This window comes from Pholis gunnellus (genome assembly GCF_910591455.1).
Source record: "Pholis gunnellus genome assembly, chromosome: 14".
NCBI classification, from domain to species: Eukaryota; Metazoa; Chordata; class Actinopteri; order Perciformes; family Pholidae; genus Pholis; species Pholis gunnellus.
Genome location: NC_136541.1, coordinates 23,331,125 through 23,347,319, shown reverse-complemented (window position 1 = coordinate 23,347,319; position 16,195 = coordinate 23,331,125). Strand labels below are relative to the sequence as shown.

Below are 16,195 nucleotides of genomic sequence, written 5' to 3'. Positions count from 1 at the left end.
CTCCCTGGAAATGACATCCTTGATTGTGGGACATTTTAAAAACTGTGGCAATGTCATGTTCATATTTTTTTAAATGTTCAGTTCCACGTCTCCCATAAAGTTTAGTCTTTGTGGTGAGCTTACCGTGATATTACAAAGGACAGCGGGAGATTTCCTGAGTGAAAGAGCCACAAGAGAAAACATGTTGCAATAATAATGACAGCTGCAGAGTAAACATTTATTGGCTCTTTCAGCTTTTACATGTTTAAAGGATTACATTTCACACAAGGTGTAAACACCCCGTATGAGACTCAACACCCACGATAAACACACAACTCAGTCACACATGGGCGGTTAAGAGAGCGTTTGAAATGCCAAAAATATATATATATTCAAATTAATTTAAAAAAAAAAAGACCAAACAGGACCAAATTGTTTTGAAATAATTTATTCAGTTATACAAATACAAAACACCTCTCTCACTCAGTTATCATAAAATAGGTAGGTCTTGGCGGTGTTTACCAAAATCCTCTCCATGACGATGTTGTCCACAGCTGTTTTAACCTCCAGTATGTGAACACTAATTCCTTTGACACTTTAAAGAAAACTACATCTTGATTCTGCGATTCCTTTTTCAACAAGCAGCTCGTGTAAGTGGAGAAATAATCCAGTTAGATGTAGCATTGCAGACCGATGCCGTAAACTACATGAGAATGGCTGCCCATGACCTCCGTACACTACCTGACCGTCTGCACTCTTCAGCCACAAAAGGAACCGACGGTACGCTCGACAGAATGAAATTCAAGTCTTATTTATTAAAACTGGTTTCTCCCAATCTGAAAAACACAAAAAGAACTACATGTAAAGAGGGAAAACAGTTGGTTGACAAACAATGTATGTAGGTGTGTGTGTGGGGGGGTAAAATACATGATTTCTGCATGTGATTTTGTCTTGTGCTTTGGCCTTTAAAAAAGGAAAACAATGCATCACACTAGGAGCGTTTGGATGGATGTACCCTCGAGAGCAACAGCTTAATAATAATAATAATTAAAAAAAAAGGGTACAAGTTTTGATTTGACCTAAAATCATAAAGAGGCGTTTCTATTGTAGCCGATATCATTTTACCGTAAAGAAACAAAAAAAGAAGCTTGCTAAAGTCTCTTGTTCCATTGTGTGCCCAAGCTAGGTCCTGGTTTCTTTTGCCGTAAAATGACAGCACGTCTCCTCCGGCCGTGCAGACGTCCTGGTCCAAAGTCTTTTCTGCTGCAGCTCATTAAAAAGAAGACGGGGGTTCGGTTCGTTTCTCTCCCGCTGTGGTCGGTATCCTGGTTCAGCGGGCGGCCTGGGCTCCTCCCTGCATCAGACTGATCCTCTATCAAACACAGAGGAGCTGATGGACGTTCTATCTCACACACTGAAGACACGGCCCTCAGACGAGCTCAAGAACCTGTACAGAGAGAAGAGATGGACCCGTTACGTCACTGGAAACAAAGGGTTAAAACTGTAAGATCAGCACAGTCACTGCTTTAACAAGAAAAGTGACCCATGGCGGGAACTTGATACAGATAGGGTGAAGACACAGCTGTATACTACATAGAGCCTAAAGCATACTCTGCTTTATGGTCTGTTAGAGACCTGTCAATCACTGTGAAGCCCCGCCTTAAAGCATACCCTGCTTTATGGTCTGTTTGACTCTAAATGGACCATCATTTACTAAATGAACATCATGCTGTATTGAAGAAGACTTGAAACTAGAGATTGAGACCATAAACTCATGTTCACAATGTTTACTGAGGTAATAAATCAAGAGAGAAGTAGAGTCATTTTCTCATAGACTTCTATACAACCAGAGGAGTCGCCCCCTGGTGGACATTAGAGAGAATGCAGGTTGTGCATCGGTTTCATTTAGTCAGAACTGGAGGTTGCTGCCTGGTGACCATCTCCACAGACAGACTCCCCCCTCCCTACATGTCCCAACACTTGCTCCCTCGTAAAGCACATTTTTTGAGACTTTGGAGGCAGAGCTGCAATAGACAGTGGTTGATGTCTTCACTCTTTTGATTGGTCACTTTAAAAAAACAAACCACGACCTTTGATTGGAGGTTAGGTTTGATTGCTGACAGGCGAAGGAAGGCAGCGGTCTGAGAGAACAACCAGTTTCTTATGGGGCCTTCATGTCAGAGCAAGTAGGCCTTACACAAAGTTAACATATTTCTATATTCTATTGTTAATATTGTTTGAAGGTATTGATTTTGTTTACTGTATGCGCTAGGGAAACAAGGTTTGCCACATGCTTCCTGTGACTTCAGTTATAAAAGTCCATTAGGTCAACGTATGTCCTCTATGTTTAGCCCTGACATCGTCAGAGGACAGTGAAGAGGATTCACACATTCTACATATACATATATATTTTTAAGAAAGAAATTCATAAACAGTCATCAGCATCTCAGAAACAAAAACAAAAAAAAGGGGCTGCGAGTGTTGAAAGTGACCAATGAAAGGAGAGGAGACATCTGCATCCTCCGAGGTCTCAAACGTGAGCGCGTAGCGAGCGTCAAGATCACTCTGGTCCCATTAGTGCAGGCGGAGCAGAGCTTCTGCTGTACGGGCCACCGGATGCTTTCTACTCGCTCGTGTCTCGTGCACACGCCTGGTTTTATATATATATATATCCACTATTAAAGGTATTATTACATATTACATTTGAATTATGTGCCTTTAATTCATTAGCAAATAACTTTTCAAGGAAAAAACGTCAAACACTCTTATTAGTACAGAATACAAACCTTAATTGTTCCTTGACTGTTTGCAGCAATCAGGACATTTGACTCCTGAAAAACAAAGCATCGTTTATAAAACAGTGTAAGTTGCACATGAATAATTCAACACTTACAGGACAATATACATTAAAACAACATATGTATATAATCTATCTTTTCATAGCTCTTGGCAAGAGATGGTGTGTTCAGGAAGAGCAGCCAGCTGTGATGAACCCGTGTGTGTGATCTTCCTCACAGTGCAGCCTGTGTGAAATGAACGGTGGGATAATGAGGTGAACTCACTCCGTCGGGCAGCGCTCTCCAGCAGACAGCGCTGACAAACTCGTTGGTGTCGTCTTCCTTCTTGTCTTTGTCCAGGACACTCTTCACTGTGTCGAACTTGAACGTTAACAGCGTCTTTGACAGCCCTTTGTAGTAGAGGTACAGGGAGTTGTTTTCACTGCCTGTACACACACAGTAAGAGAAAAGGGGGATGTTTTTACTCACATTTTGTCCTAGAATGCTGCACGGCTGAGCAAATATCAAGGCAATGCTTTGTTTTTAAATCAATGCTCACCACAGGCAACATAGTCTCCATTGGAAGCCAGGCCCACAAAGTTCTTCTCATTGATGTGACCCTTGAAGGAGCGCAGGCAGTGAGGTTTGTTGACGTTCCACAACTTCAGCTGACTGTCCGTGGACCTGTCCAACAAAGGTGGAAACACACTCAACCAGTCACTAATGTGAGGTAGAAGATTATTGTCAGCCTGTAAATCTGAGCATCTTTTAAAGTGTTGCATTGTGGGTATTTTTGTCAACACAATGTAAACCATTTGGTATAGGGACTACATTATAAGTAGGGACGGGTATCGTTCGGGTTGTATTGATACTCGTACTCAGTGATTCTGATGGTCGGTTCGGTTCCTTAAAGATACTCTTATTGGTTCTTTTTGATTATTTTGTGAGACAGAAAGACAATCAATTAAGAAAAGTATTGACTTTGTTTTGTTATTCTTGTATGTAAACAAATAGTCTTTCTTGAGCTCTAACATCTTTAAAATACGTTCTCATCTAATCAATGATCTCAGTGATTATCTTTCATTGATGATCCTGTTCTTGTGATCAAACTCCGTATGACATCACTACCGTATGACACCACTACCGTTACCTGCCGGCTGCTCCACAAACAGACTGATGTTCTGCTTGTTGGTCACATGTTGTGTTATTGTGTTTGAGACGACCAGAGTTCTACAGTGAAGTCTTCTCTCTGATCATGATGGGAGTCTCACGCTGTACTGAGCGGAGACAAAGACAAAGAGAACCGATAGCAGAACCGCTAACTCTGGACCGCATCGATACTCCGGGTTTTACTTATTTAGAACCGGTTCCTGTTTAGAACTGGGTTTCGGGGGGCATCCCTAATTACAAGCATACAATATTTAGTCTATATAGATTGTGTAATAAGTTGTGTATGTAGATAGAACAATATCATCAGCTGAACATGAGGGTGAAGTGACTTACGCAGAAACTATTTCGTCTCCGTTGACAAACTTGGCGTAGGACACAGCCTTCCTGTGGCCCTTAAACACCATGATGGGCTGCTTCGTGTTGCGTAGATCATAGTAGTGGACACAGTGGTCTGCGAGCAAAAAGAAAACAGAAAAATAATATAGGTATGCATTCATTCGGTGTCAATCACATCGAGTCACCACCAAGCCAGGCCGCCATGGTGCAATGATGGTGCAATGCCTTGGTTGAGTGAACGCTACACGGTGCCTGCGGCTGTTATTCCAACATCCAAACTTTACTACAGACAGTAAACCAACAACTTCAACGTCTTCTGTCCTCCGGCTCGGTGGACTTGGACCTTGGAGACACAGGATTGGGTAATTAAGCCTTTCTGTATGGGGTCAGATCAGTCTCAATAATTGCAAATGCACACAAAGACTCACAAATGCAAACAGAACAATCCACAAATATATTCGATTTACAAATGCACACAGAAGGATTTACAAATAAATGTGACTCACAAATGCACGCAGAACGATTCAAATACATTCCAATGCACACATAAATAAATTACGATTTATATAAATGTAAAAAAAAAATCACAAATATATTTCTGCATTTGTGTGTATTTGTGTGTGGATTTTTATGTATTTCTTTGTGGATCGCACTGCATTTATTTGTGGATTGCTCCACATGTGTTTGTGGGTTTTTTGAGACTCCCCTGACGTGGCTGGATTCGCAAATGGATCTGTAGCCAATCAGATGTCAGCCTCATTTTCAACCAATCACATGATTCATAACATAGTCCAGAGGAGCTCCGTGAATTTCATCAAGCTCACTGTGTCTAGTGAGCCACAGGTCGGCTGTTTATTACAGCTGTATGAACACAAAATAAACTGATTTGGCTGTGATTTAATGGCAATAAACCGACAAAAAGGGACTCCGAAATAACTATGTAATGATGCCGATTTGTACTTGTTTTCTCAATGGAGCTCGGATCGATCAGTGCTAGGCTATGCTAACATTGTAGCCGCTCCATCAACACTCACAAGAACGTCATCTAGACGTAAATACGGCAGCGTCTTTTTCATTGTTTGTACCATATGGTTTTCTCTCACACACACACACACACACACACACACACACACACACACACACACACACACACACACACACACACACACACACACACACACACACACACACACACGATATGAGGTATCGTAGAGCTCTGGGTGAACACAGACGGCTACAGTATTTATTTCCTGATTCAACAACGCTGGCAGCCTCGTCATGGGGAACTGCGCTCATGCGATTGGTTAAAAATGAGGCTGACATCTGATTGGCTACAGATGGTCCATGTTGAAAAAAAGCATTCGCGAATCCAGCCACGTCAGGGGAGTCTCAAAAAACCCACAAACAAATGTGGAGCAATCCACAAATAAATACAGTGCGATCCACAAATAAATACATACATATCCACAAAGAAATAGAAAAATCCACACACAAATAATTTTTTTTTACATTTATATAAATCGTAATTTATTTATGTGTGCATTGGAATGTATTTGTGAATCGTTCTGCGTGCATTCGTGATTCTTTCTGTTTGCATTTGTAATTATTGAGACTGATCTGACCCCATATTTCTGTTCAGCTCCGTTCGGGACTTGAAGGATTGTTGTACAAGAGAATATTTAAAATTATCATCTCTCCCTCGAGGGAGTAACAAATGAAGTTTTCAGAAGTTTGTCTGGAAACCACAAAAGAAATGTTGTAGTGTACGAGGACAAACTGCAGTGGTGTGAGGCGAGTGTAACGATACCGATACATCACGATGAGAAGAAAAACAAGTTTCTTCGCCTGGGGTTATTAAGAGAGACATATTCTCACCCCCCTCTTTGACTTCTAACATCCGAAATAAATGAACTGATTGGAAGGCCTGAGTCTATGGAGGCCCATTTCTGTCTATGTGATGAAAAAAAAACAATGACTTATGAGTCTTTCTAAATCATTATTTTGAAGGGAAATAAAGAGAGGGACTGAATATTGTGCAAACTTCCTAACAGGCGTTGCATAATTGAATATTGTTCCGTTATTGTGGACATGGGAGGAATATTACTGTGGTACCTGTTGAATGATAAATAGTCATATTGCACAAGCCTAGTTTCCATCTCTGGTTTCGTCCTCTACCAACAGTAAGTTCACAACCTAAAACCAGCCCTGAGCTCACCTGCACAGCCAAAGGCCAGATGATACCTGGAGGTTGGGCTGAACTTCACACAGCAGACGTTGGCCTTGGCCTCGATGCTGGCCACAGAGTTATCTAGATTGGTCGACCAAAGCTTCACTGAAACACAATAAACAGACATGAACATTTATCTGAGCTGAGAAGAGGAATGATGACTGAAGCCTGTCAGACACAGCATTACTGGTCCTCCGTTACCTTTTGCATCATCAGAACCGGAGGCTAACAGCTTGGGGTCCATTAGATTAAAGTCAACACTCCAACACCGTTTTTCATGTTCCTGAAAAGAAAGCACAAGGAACCTTAAAAAAGGTGCAGTGTTTCCTCTACATCAACTCTACAAAGTCACAAGGTTGCAATGTTCATTTATTGCTATTGTACAACAGGGTTGCACAACAAAATGCAGTTTGTAGGCCCATAATGCTGCAAGAAAAAACACATACACACAAAAAAAACTATATTACACAGTGTAGGGTGGAGGGTGGAGGATGAATTTCGGAATCTTACAGCCAGAGGAAAGAAGACGCTCTGAAGTGTGGTGGTTCTGCAGCCGATACGTCTGCATCTTTTACCAGAGAGCAGCTGTAGTGGGTTTTGTCTTTGAATATGCTGGAAACCGATGATGTTCTGGGTGATTTCAATCACACGTTGTAGAGCCCTCCTGTCCTGCTCACAACAGAGTTCTCTTTATGTTTGGGGCAGCAGTCGTGGGTGTACAGTGTGAACAGGAGGGGGCTGAGCACACAGCCCTGGGGGGCTCCGGAGTTCAGCACTAGAGGAGGTGCTGGGGTCTGTTTGTGAGGAAATCTAAAAACCAGAGTGATACGTTTCCCAATCAGTAATACAAACTGGTGAGGTTCCAGGCTGGATGTTGTTTTTAATGCTGGAGAACCAGTTCCCCAAAGCACTTCATCACAATGGGGCTGAGTGTCACAGGGCGATAGTCATTCAGACTGGACACTGCAGACGTTTTAGGTACAGGGATGATGGTGGCTGTCTTGAAGCGGGTGGGAACTCTCTCCTGTGACAGTGATGTGTGAAAAATATCAGTGATGACATCCGTTAGCTGGTTGGTACATGTTCTTAGTACAGGACCAGGGATGTTAACAGTGGTTGGCCCTGTGGAGGCGGGGCAGACTTGACAGCTGACTCTTTGTTGAGATCAAAGAGAGTATAAAAAGGTGTTCAGCTCATCTGGTAATGTGGCCTCACAAATGATGGTAGCACTCCTGCTTTTGTAGCCTGTGACATTCTGGATCTCCTGTCTGTTGGTGTTGAGGTCTCTCTCCAGTCTCTCTTGACGCCTCCTTGATGCCTTCAGTCTTGCTGTGGTGATGCTGCATGCTTCCTTGTCACCTGACCAAAAGGCAGCTTTCTAACAGCTTTTGTGGATAGTGCCCTCACGTGTTAAATTATCCAGACTTTCTGGTTGGGGAAGGATTTTATTGTCTTTGTGATCACCACATCATCACCACATTCGATGTCACTGTTGATGTTCGTATACTCCTCAAGATCCATGCCACCGGTGCCAAATTTTCACAAAATCACTAATATCCTCCGCTCTTGTGTTTCAACGGGAGCAACAGGTGAACCAGCTTAAAAAGTGACACTTTAAATAAGTGTTAAAGTTGAGTTCAGCCCACTGAAGTGTTGGTCTCCTCCACAAAGTGAGATTGTGACCTCCAGCAAGAATCTATGGAAGAGAAGCTCTAATCTTCCACCTATTTCTTATTTTATGGGCAATAAACATTTAAACCCAGCTATACCTGTCTAAGTAGGCTAAGTGCATGTTAGAGACACAGCATTGTAGGATAGACAATGTCATACATGCTACAACGACTTCTATCACGAGCAGCTCAGCTGTGTAAAGCCTCCCAAGTATCGTACCTGGTAGACTTTGGACCTCTGGCCGGTGAATCCATCCCACAGGATGACGGTACCCTCGTAATCACTGCTGGCCAGAAGGTTCTTGTGGTAGCTGCTCCAGCTGATACAGCTACAACAAACAAGGTGGGGATCACGTCAAGACTTAAGGTCACAATTTGTTCCTAATAGTTGCTTCATTCGCTCTTTGTCAAAATCATTCTAGAAACCAAGGCCTGTGTTGAGACAAAGTATGTTTTTACAAATCTGATGCACAAGTTTGATGTTTACAGGCCTGCACAACACGACAACTCATGGCCCAGCAAAGCAGAAATGTGGGGACAAAAGTAGATTTGATTTTCTAAGTGGAGACACCAGCACTGTAGGGGTCAGCACATTCTACCTGCGTGACCATCTATGCTGAATGTGTGTAGAAACAGCTTCTCACAGCAGAGCAGAAGCAGTCTTAACACTCGCATTGACTCCTACCTGATTTTGGAATTGCAGGTCATTTCATTGACAGGGTAGTGGATGTCCACCGCATCCTGGATCACTGTGCCGTACTCAAACACCTTGATCTTCTTGGTCACACCAGCGATGGCGAAGTAGTCACAGTCACGGTCAAACTCAATACTGGAACACAGGTGAGAATGCAGTTATTGATAGTGAGAGGGCTGATAAAGGTCATACTGAAAACCATTGAACAAAATGTTACAAAAACAAACTACTTTAAGAAGTCAATGTTTTCCTTTTCCTACCTGGAGACAATACTGGAGCCGTTGTAGAGGTCACTGGCGTACGAGAGGGTGGCGAGCGGCCGCACAGAGTTATAGCGGGTAAACTTGGACAGACACTCCATGAAATCATCCAACTGGTTCAGGTTCCTGCCTTCATCTGGACACAATAGACGCACACTATTAAAATACTGTTCACAAGGAGCAATGGGGACACGAGCTGTACACTGTGTGTAGAGTAGAGAAGCCCCGATCGGCTTTTTGATGCAGATCGTCGATGTGTCCTATCGGCCGATACAGAGAGGTTTTTATTGTTATTGTCTTTTGTTATAGCAGCTGGTGAAGGAGGCTCCAGATGACGGCTCCAATAATGTATTTCAACCGAACCGAAATCGGCATGAACAGTTCTACATGTTATCCTTTTTCTTTGTCATTGAGAGTGGTTATTTCATTAAAAACGCACAATTCAAATGATTGTTTAAAAAGTTGCTTTGCTTAAAAAAGGAAATCTTGGCCTTTGTACTTTTAATGATGTGTTATAATAAGCTGCTTGTAGCTAGTGTTAGGAAGCTTAATCCTCTCTTATATCTATTTTATATTAATGTAAAAACAACAATGTTTCTTGCCAAAAACATCATTTTACAATAAATACATCATGAAAGCATTATGTCTGTTTACACAATACTTACTTTAACTGAATGTTTGAATGAATCATATGTAACCATACTGAATGCTGAAGCAGCTTTGCGTCACATTTTAACAGCAATACATTATCACAGGAATATCATAATGTGCATGTCAGGTTTCTGCTTTGTGCCTTGCAGCACATGTGACATTCTTCCTTTGCTGACAACCAAAGAAACAACCCACTCTGTGACAGCAAGCAGTGGAGTTTGTGGCAAATATGGTCTTCATTTAAAAAAATAGTAACTTCAGCAATAACACTGGGTTGAGGCAAACAGGTCAACCCTCTGAAGTGAACATCCAGTTCCGCAGAAACACATCTGCTTACAGATGTTGTGCTGTGAGAGAGTGAGAGCTGCCATTCACTGTGGGATTGGTACCTGTGATGCGTGACATTTTGTTGGAGAAGTAGCACTGCTCCAGATCCTCAAAATGAGCCGTCAGCCTCTTCCTCCTGGACGCCAAGGTGCTGTTGTACCAGGTCTGTCTTTTGCCCTGGAGAAACAGAGTGTAGTCAAGTCAGTGCTGAACTTAGACCCACACTTACTCCGTTAACGCTCACTCATAGTTATACTGAGAATATTTTGCTCGACGGGTTCATATCCATTGTGACCACTACAGTATGTGTCAAAACTTCTGAGAGCCTGTGGACATTTAATAACTATGGAACTTTTTCTAACATTCCTTTGGAAGCAAAATCATGACCTTCATCCATATTATAGAAATGTGCTAATGAAAAATATGTAAACAAAACAGATAATAGACGTAAAGATTAAAGAAATGGATAATCCAACCAGCATGTCTCTTACCTGGGTTGTTCCACCAAATCCTGGAGGCTGGCTGTAGTCTGGTGTCTCCATGATACTACTGCAGCTACTCAACGAGCAAACACACAGACAATGAGTCAGAGGACGGCAGCCATAACATCCTGACTAGAGGTTAACAAAGTAGTTCCTTCTCATTCTACCCAGGTCTGCTCCCATTATGATCTGGTCCTATTCTATCTAGATCTGGTACCATTATATATATATATATATATATATATATATATATATATATATATATATATATATATATATAGCAGTTTAATCAGTAAGGCCTGTGTGTGTTTGTATCAGAGAAGCTGAATGTGGTTGGTTGTGATGACTCGTAGATAGAACATGGAGGTCAGCTGTACCTGGGAGCAGGTGAGGGAGCCTCAACATTGGGCACCGTACACTCTGCCTCCATCATGGGACAGTACAGCCCGCTCATCTCCTGCAACAGAGAGAAGATTTCACGTGTGCTGCTCCTCCACCTTTCCATTTAAACATGCTGTAAATGACGGTTCTGTTGTTTTACCTCAACACGCTTAATGTCTTCTTCAAGAAAGCTGAGCTCTTTCTGCAGTTGCTCCAGTTGCTGTTGAGGGAGCCAGAAACACAGATGAATACATCTTTCCATACAGCAGTACAGTTATAATAAGTTTATTAAACACATCTGTACCTCTCTCTTGTTCCTCCTGGCTTCTTTAAGGAACTCCATGAGGATCTGTCTCTGAGCTGCTTGGGATTCCTAGTGGAGACACACGAGGCAAGTTCATTTTCACACAAATCATTTTACGATTTCTTTTAGGTAACAATATGCTTCCTGGAATAAAATGTTCTAGCGCTCTTTCCATCCCTGGCATTGCAAAATGAAGTGCCGGTGTGCAGAAAAGGAATGATGAAAACGAGGCACAGATTATGAGGAGCGAGTACGTTATTCACTTCAACTACAGGAACCCATCCCAGACCAGAGGGGTTGTTGGAAGACGCTCTTTGACAACTGCAGCCACAAGTTTCTCGTGCTTCGCATTTCTGGCATTACAAAACGAACCGAGAGCACCAAGTCCTGCCCGTTTCTTCATGCAGTCTAAACTAATAAAACATCCACTGCACATATTTCCATCAGGATTTCATTGAAAGGCAACAAAACAGACACAGACAGACCTTCAAGCAACAGCAGGAATGCTAACCTGCCTCTTCACGGACACCACAAACCTAAGGTTCTTGACAAATCTGGTTCAGATACTGTAAAAGCTCCAATCGTTCATTTCACTTCCCTGCAGCACACTTGGTATGAAGTAGAGCGGCAACGATTAATCTATAAGGTTATTAAATGAATTGACAACTACTTTGATTATCAATTAATCTGTTTGAGGCATTTTGTAAGAAAACCACGGTCAACGTTCTGAGTCCAGCCTCTTAAATATGAATATCTTCTGGTTGTGTTACTCCTTGATGACAGTAAACTGAATATCTTTTAGTCGCAGACAAAACAAGACATTTGATGACGTCATCTTGGGCTTTGGGAAACACAGTTCGACATTTTATAGACCAAACAACAAATCGATTAAATCGAGAAAATAATGGCCAAATGAATCAATGATGAGAATTATCGTTGGTAGCAGCCTAGTGCTAAGACTACAATTCAACGTGTAAATGTTGTGGTCGATGTCACTGACTACACATGAGCTGAAAAAAGGTCTCGTACAAAGCTCCACTGTTAAAGCATAGTGGTTAACCAACTATCACTGAACACGTTTGTGGATGCCACAACAAAAACATCCATTAAGCCTCACTGCTACTGGACTACCGGTCAAGAAAACTAACACAGCTGCATGCTCCACCTGACATGTCTTAAAACGTGACGCCTGCTGTCACTTCTACAGAGAGTGCTGCTGGGACGGGACAGAAGTCAACAGGATAGGCTGCGGCTCCTACTTCTCTTTTCCTGGAACTTCACACAGATTGTCAAGACAAGAACCAAAGGGGATGTTCCAGGCTACGATGTGTGCCGGGTTTTACCTCTCTCTCTCTCTCTCTCTCTTGATGTATCGAAATGGAAACAGATTTAACAAATATGATGAAGCACATGGAGCATGTGACTGGTCTACATCGTTAGTTTGTGTTCCTGTGTGGCTTTTAAAGGGATGGTTCGGATTCACCAAAGTCCTACATTGAGACAAACAAACAAACCGATGGAGGCAGCGATAGACCTTAGGGGAGGGGAGAACTTGATTCTTAGAAGCATCACGATTCTCTCTTGAACGATTATGACTCAATGCAGAAAACTCAATAATCTGAAATTTAAAACTCAATTCTCAGCGTTATGATGGCCTGAAACAGTTCTGTGACACCGTGCTGTCCGTTCTTTAACCGCTGCCCCTGAACGCAACAGACATAATACACGTTATCTTGTTTACGTGCTAAGCTAGGCTACATGCTAGCAGAGTTCTGGTGAATATGGAAACAATGTGACCGACTCCTCCTGGATTAAAAGATAACGGATGGAAATATTTCACTTCTTCTTCCAAACTAGGAGAGAGTGAAGTGAACCAGGAAGTAGACGGAAACTGTTTGTAACACTGAGAAGCAGAGCTTTCTGTGTGGAACTCTCTGAACCGAGACACACCACTGATCTCTGTGTTTATGGACTCAGAGACTCTAGAACCAAAGCAGAGCTGAAGTCATGGAGTCAGTGAGGAAAGAGTTGAACCACATGTTCACAAAGAGCTGCATGCTCATTGGTTAGAAGAGAAGTCTTTATTACTTATTAGCTCGTTATGTCACATGGCTCACAACATGAGTTCTGTGTTTTTACAGGAAACATTTGATTTATTTTACTGTTCTCTTAATGCTCTAAATGTTGACCCCCCCCCCCAAAGGTGTTTCGTTGCTGCCCTCGTCCATAGCAGTACACGCTGCACCTGCTCAGCTTCTGTGTATACTGACTATGAATGAGTACCTCATACAACCCCTACTTCAAAACATCCCAACTATCCCTTTATGTGGTCAAACTTAACCCCCCATCACTCTGTATGACTCTTGCATCTAGTAAATGACTTTGTATCTTCCTTCTTTTAACGTGGAGTAACAGGTTAAAAGTCACCCGTGCCTCTTATCGCGTGGAGTATTGTGCAGCCCTATGTGAATCCAAGCAGCCATCTGCAGAAGCACAATGCTAGAAACGTGTGGTACCAAAGAAGATGAAATGTGTGTGTGATCACCCGTGGACTCCCACTCACCGCCTCCAGCTGCTTCTTCTTCTGGACCAGGAGCTCCAGCATCAGATTGACATTAGCCAGGTCCAAGTTCTCCTGGTCGGGACTCAACACGTCCTGGAACACCTGCCACCTCGACCCGTTCTGCAGGGGTCAGAGACACCCATCAGTTACAAGCAAAAATAAAAATAAAAATAAATATTGAGAGTGAAAATGTGTGTGTATGAAGAAACAAAGCAGCGACAATAAGCTTGTGTTGTACTTACAGGATGATCCAATTTTAGCCTCTTCTCCTCCGACCTTTGCTTCTGTTTCAGGATCAGTTCATTTACTGGTGAGGGAGAAAGTTGGAAACGCTACGTGAGTATATGACGGAAACACGACTTTCACTGTAACGCAGTGATATTTTGGGTGAGTCGGTTTAGTTGCAGAAAAAACAACAGAGACGAGAACAATCCCTAACATTTCACATTTCAGTCCTGGTGGGGGAAAAAATATATATATTCAATGACTTAATTCTTCGATGGTTATGAATGCAACAGTACAGCTGATGTGCAAACCGTGTCTTGACATGCAAATGTGTGTGTTCTATAACAGCTGAAAGCAGAACAGGCCTGAGCCTCAACCCTCGGACTCAAAACACCTACCGAGGAAGTTGGGGTAGAGCTGATCCACGTTATCCACGATGTAGTTACACTTGGGACATCTGTTGCTGTCCTCCAGACTCTGGCGGATACACTTGAAACTGCAGCAGAGAGAGACAACTGAGTACTGTGGAACTGACTGAAACGGTGCACTAAAGAACACTATTACAGAGTTACTTAGTAGTACTTAAGTTACGCCATACCTCACGGTGCTTTTGTACACGTTTTATCCTTTTGTTGCACTATTTTTCTTTAAATTCATGCTTAGAAACTAGACCATAGAAAGTGCAATGGCTTCTCTCAATGATGCAAAGACTTTTTTTTATTTTCAAGTGGGAAACAAATAAAAAGTTGTTGTTTTTACTTTTTAAAGTGTGCAATGTTTGTTTAGTAAACTGGAAGGAGGGAAGTTGTCTTCCTCTGTCCCTACGTGTAAGCATCACTAACAGGCATTTTGCGTTGTTATTTTTGTTGACAAATAGAATAACTTGTTGTTGCTTCTGATGAGCTCTGTTGGCCGTTAAAACAGCCTAACTTCAAAGCCTCTGCTGTGAAACACTTACCAAAAACTGTGCCCGCACTTGGTCATGTGCGCCTCTTCTATCATTTCGAAGCAAATGGGACTGGAAAATCACACACACACACACACACACACACACACACACACACACACACACACACACACACACACACACACACACACACACACACACACACACGTTAAGTGCGTGTCAACATTTTTGCTTTCAAACTTTTGAAACATTGACAGTAAACTTTCGCGAGCATGCGGCTACAAATAACGGCGGAGAAAACTAACCAGACAAAATCGTTGCTTTTATCTTCGTATGAGTTCAAGAGGCCGTTGTAAAGGGGCGCTTGGTGGAGGGACTTCTTCCTGCTGCCCGAGGACGCAACGGGTCTGCTCAGAGATGAGAACCCGCCCCGGGACGACGGCACGGCGGCCACTGTTGACACCGACGAACCCCCCTCGCTGGCTCCTGCCGGGGTCCGGGAGGGCACAACATTTGCAGAATTGTTCCCGTTACTTGTGACGGCGTTGCTCCCACCGCCACCGTTTGTGTTCCCGGTGCCTCCTGCGCTGCTGCCGCTAACATTACTCGTGCTGGGCACTGAACTCGCCCCGCCAGCGCTTTGCTGTGGCCGGTTGCTTGACATCATGCGAGGCCGACTAGAAACTCCCCAAAATCCGCTGCGTTTTTAGCTGTTCAAAGCATCCGGACAGTGCTGCTATCTGGCTACTTTAGCAGGTTTAGCTAGCTAGCTGGCTGCTTATGTCTTAGCATCCTGTGAGAAAACAAGAGTGACCGAACATCCAGCGTTTTTAAACTTGTTCGTCGGTGTCTGCCTCACTTTAGTCACTGACGGCGCATTAGGAAATCCCCGAAGTACGAAGGACAAAAGAAGCGGACAGCCAACGGCCAATAAAACAACCACAACTGCGTTGTCCAGTAGAATAGCAGCCGGCTAGCTACTGTTAGCTACGGAGAGGAATCTCTTGAGTTTCCTCGATTACCCAGGCGCCCAGTGCGCCCCGCCTTCCCGCTACCGCCCCCTAGCGAGAAGGAGTGCAACTGCGCTTATGGAAATACGCATTATGATTTTAAGAATAACGCAGTTGTGGCTTTTATTATGCAAATCTAGCATATATATTATGAAGGCATTGACAATAATAATAACAATAATAAGTAATAGTTTTAGACTTGAGATCCATGTTCAGTTTCTTTGTATTTGGC

At 42.8% G+C, this 16,195-nt stretch overlaps 1 protein-coding gene across 1 annotated transcript; it reads right to left on the bottom strand.

The window, feature by feature from the left end:
* Positions 1–456: 456 nt before the first annotated feature.
* cop1 (COP1 E3 ubiquitin ligase) lies at positions 457–15,934 on the bottom strand. Its single transcript, XM_079173475.1, has 20 exons — positions 15,259–15,934; positions 15,005–15,064; positions 14,445–14,542; positions 14,064–14,128; positions 13,822–13,941; positions 11,259–11,327; positions 11,115–11,174; positions 10,951–11,030; positions 10,583–10,646; positions 10,154–10,268; positions 9,114–9,249; positions 8,845–8,988; positions 8,380–8,488; positions 6,691–6,772; positions 6,478–6,594; positions 4,260–4,377; positions 3,316–3,440; positions 3,042–3,202; positions 2,766–2,810; positions 457–1,426 (listed from the first exon to the last, which is right to left on the bottom strand). Exons 1-20 carry the CDS (start codon positions 15,618–15,620, stop codon positions 1,409–1,411), a joined length of 2,148 nt encoding a protein of 715 aa, XP_079029601.1. The 5' UTR covers positions 15,621–15,934; the 3' UTR covers positions 457–1,408.
* Positions 15,935–16,195: the final 261 nt, after the last annotated feature.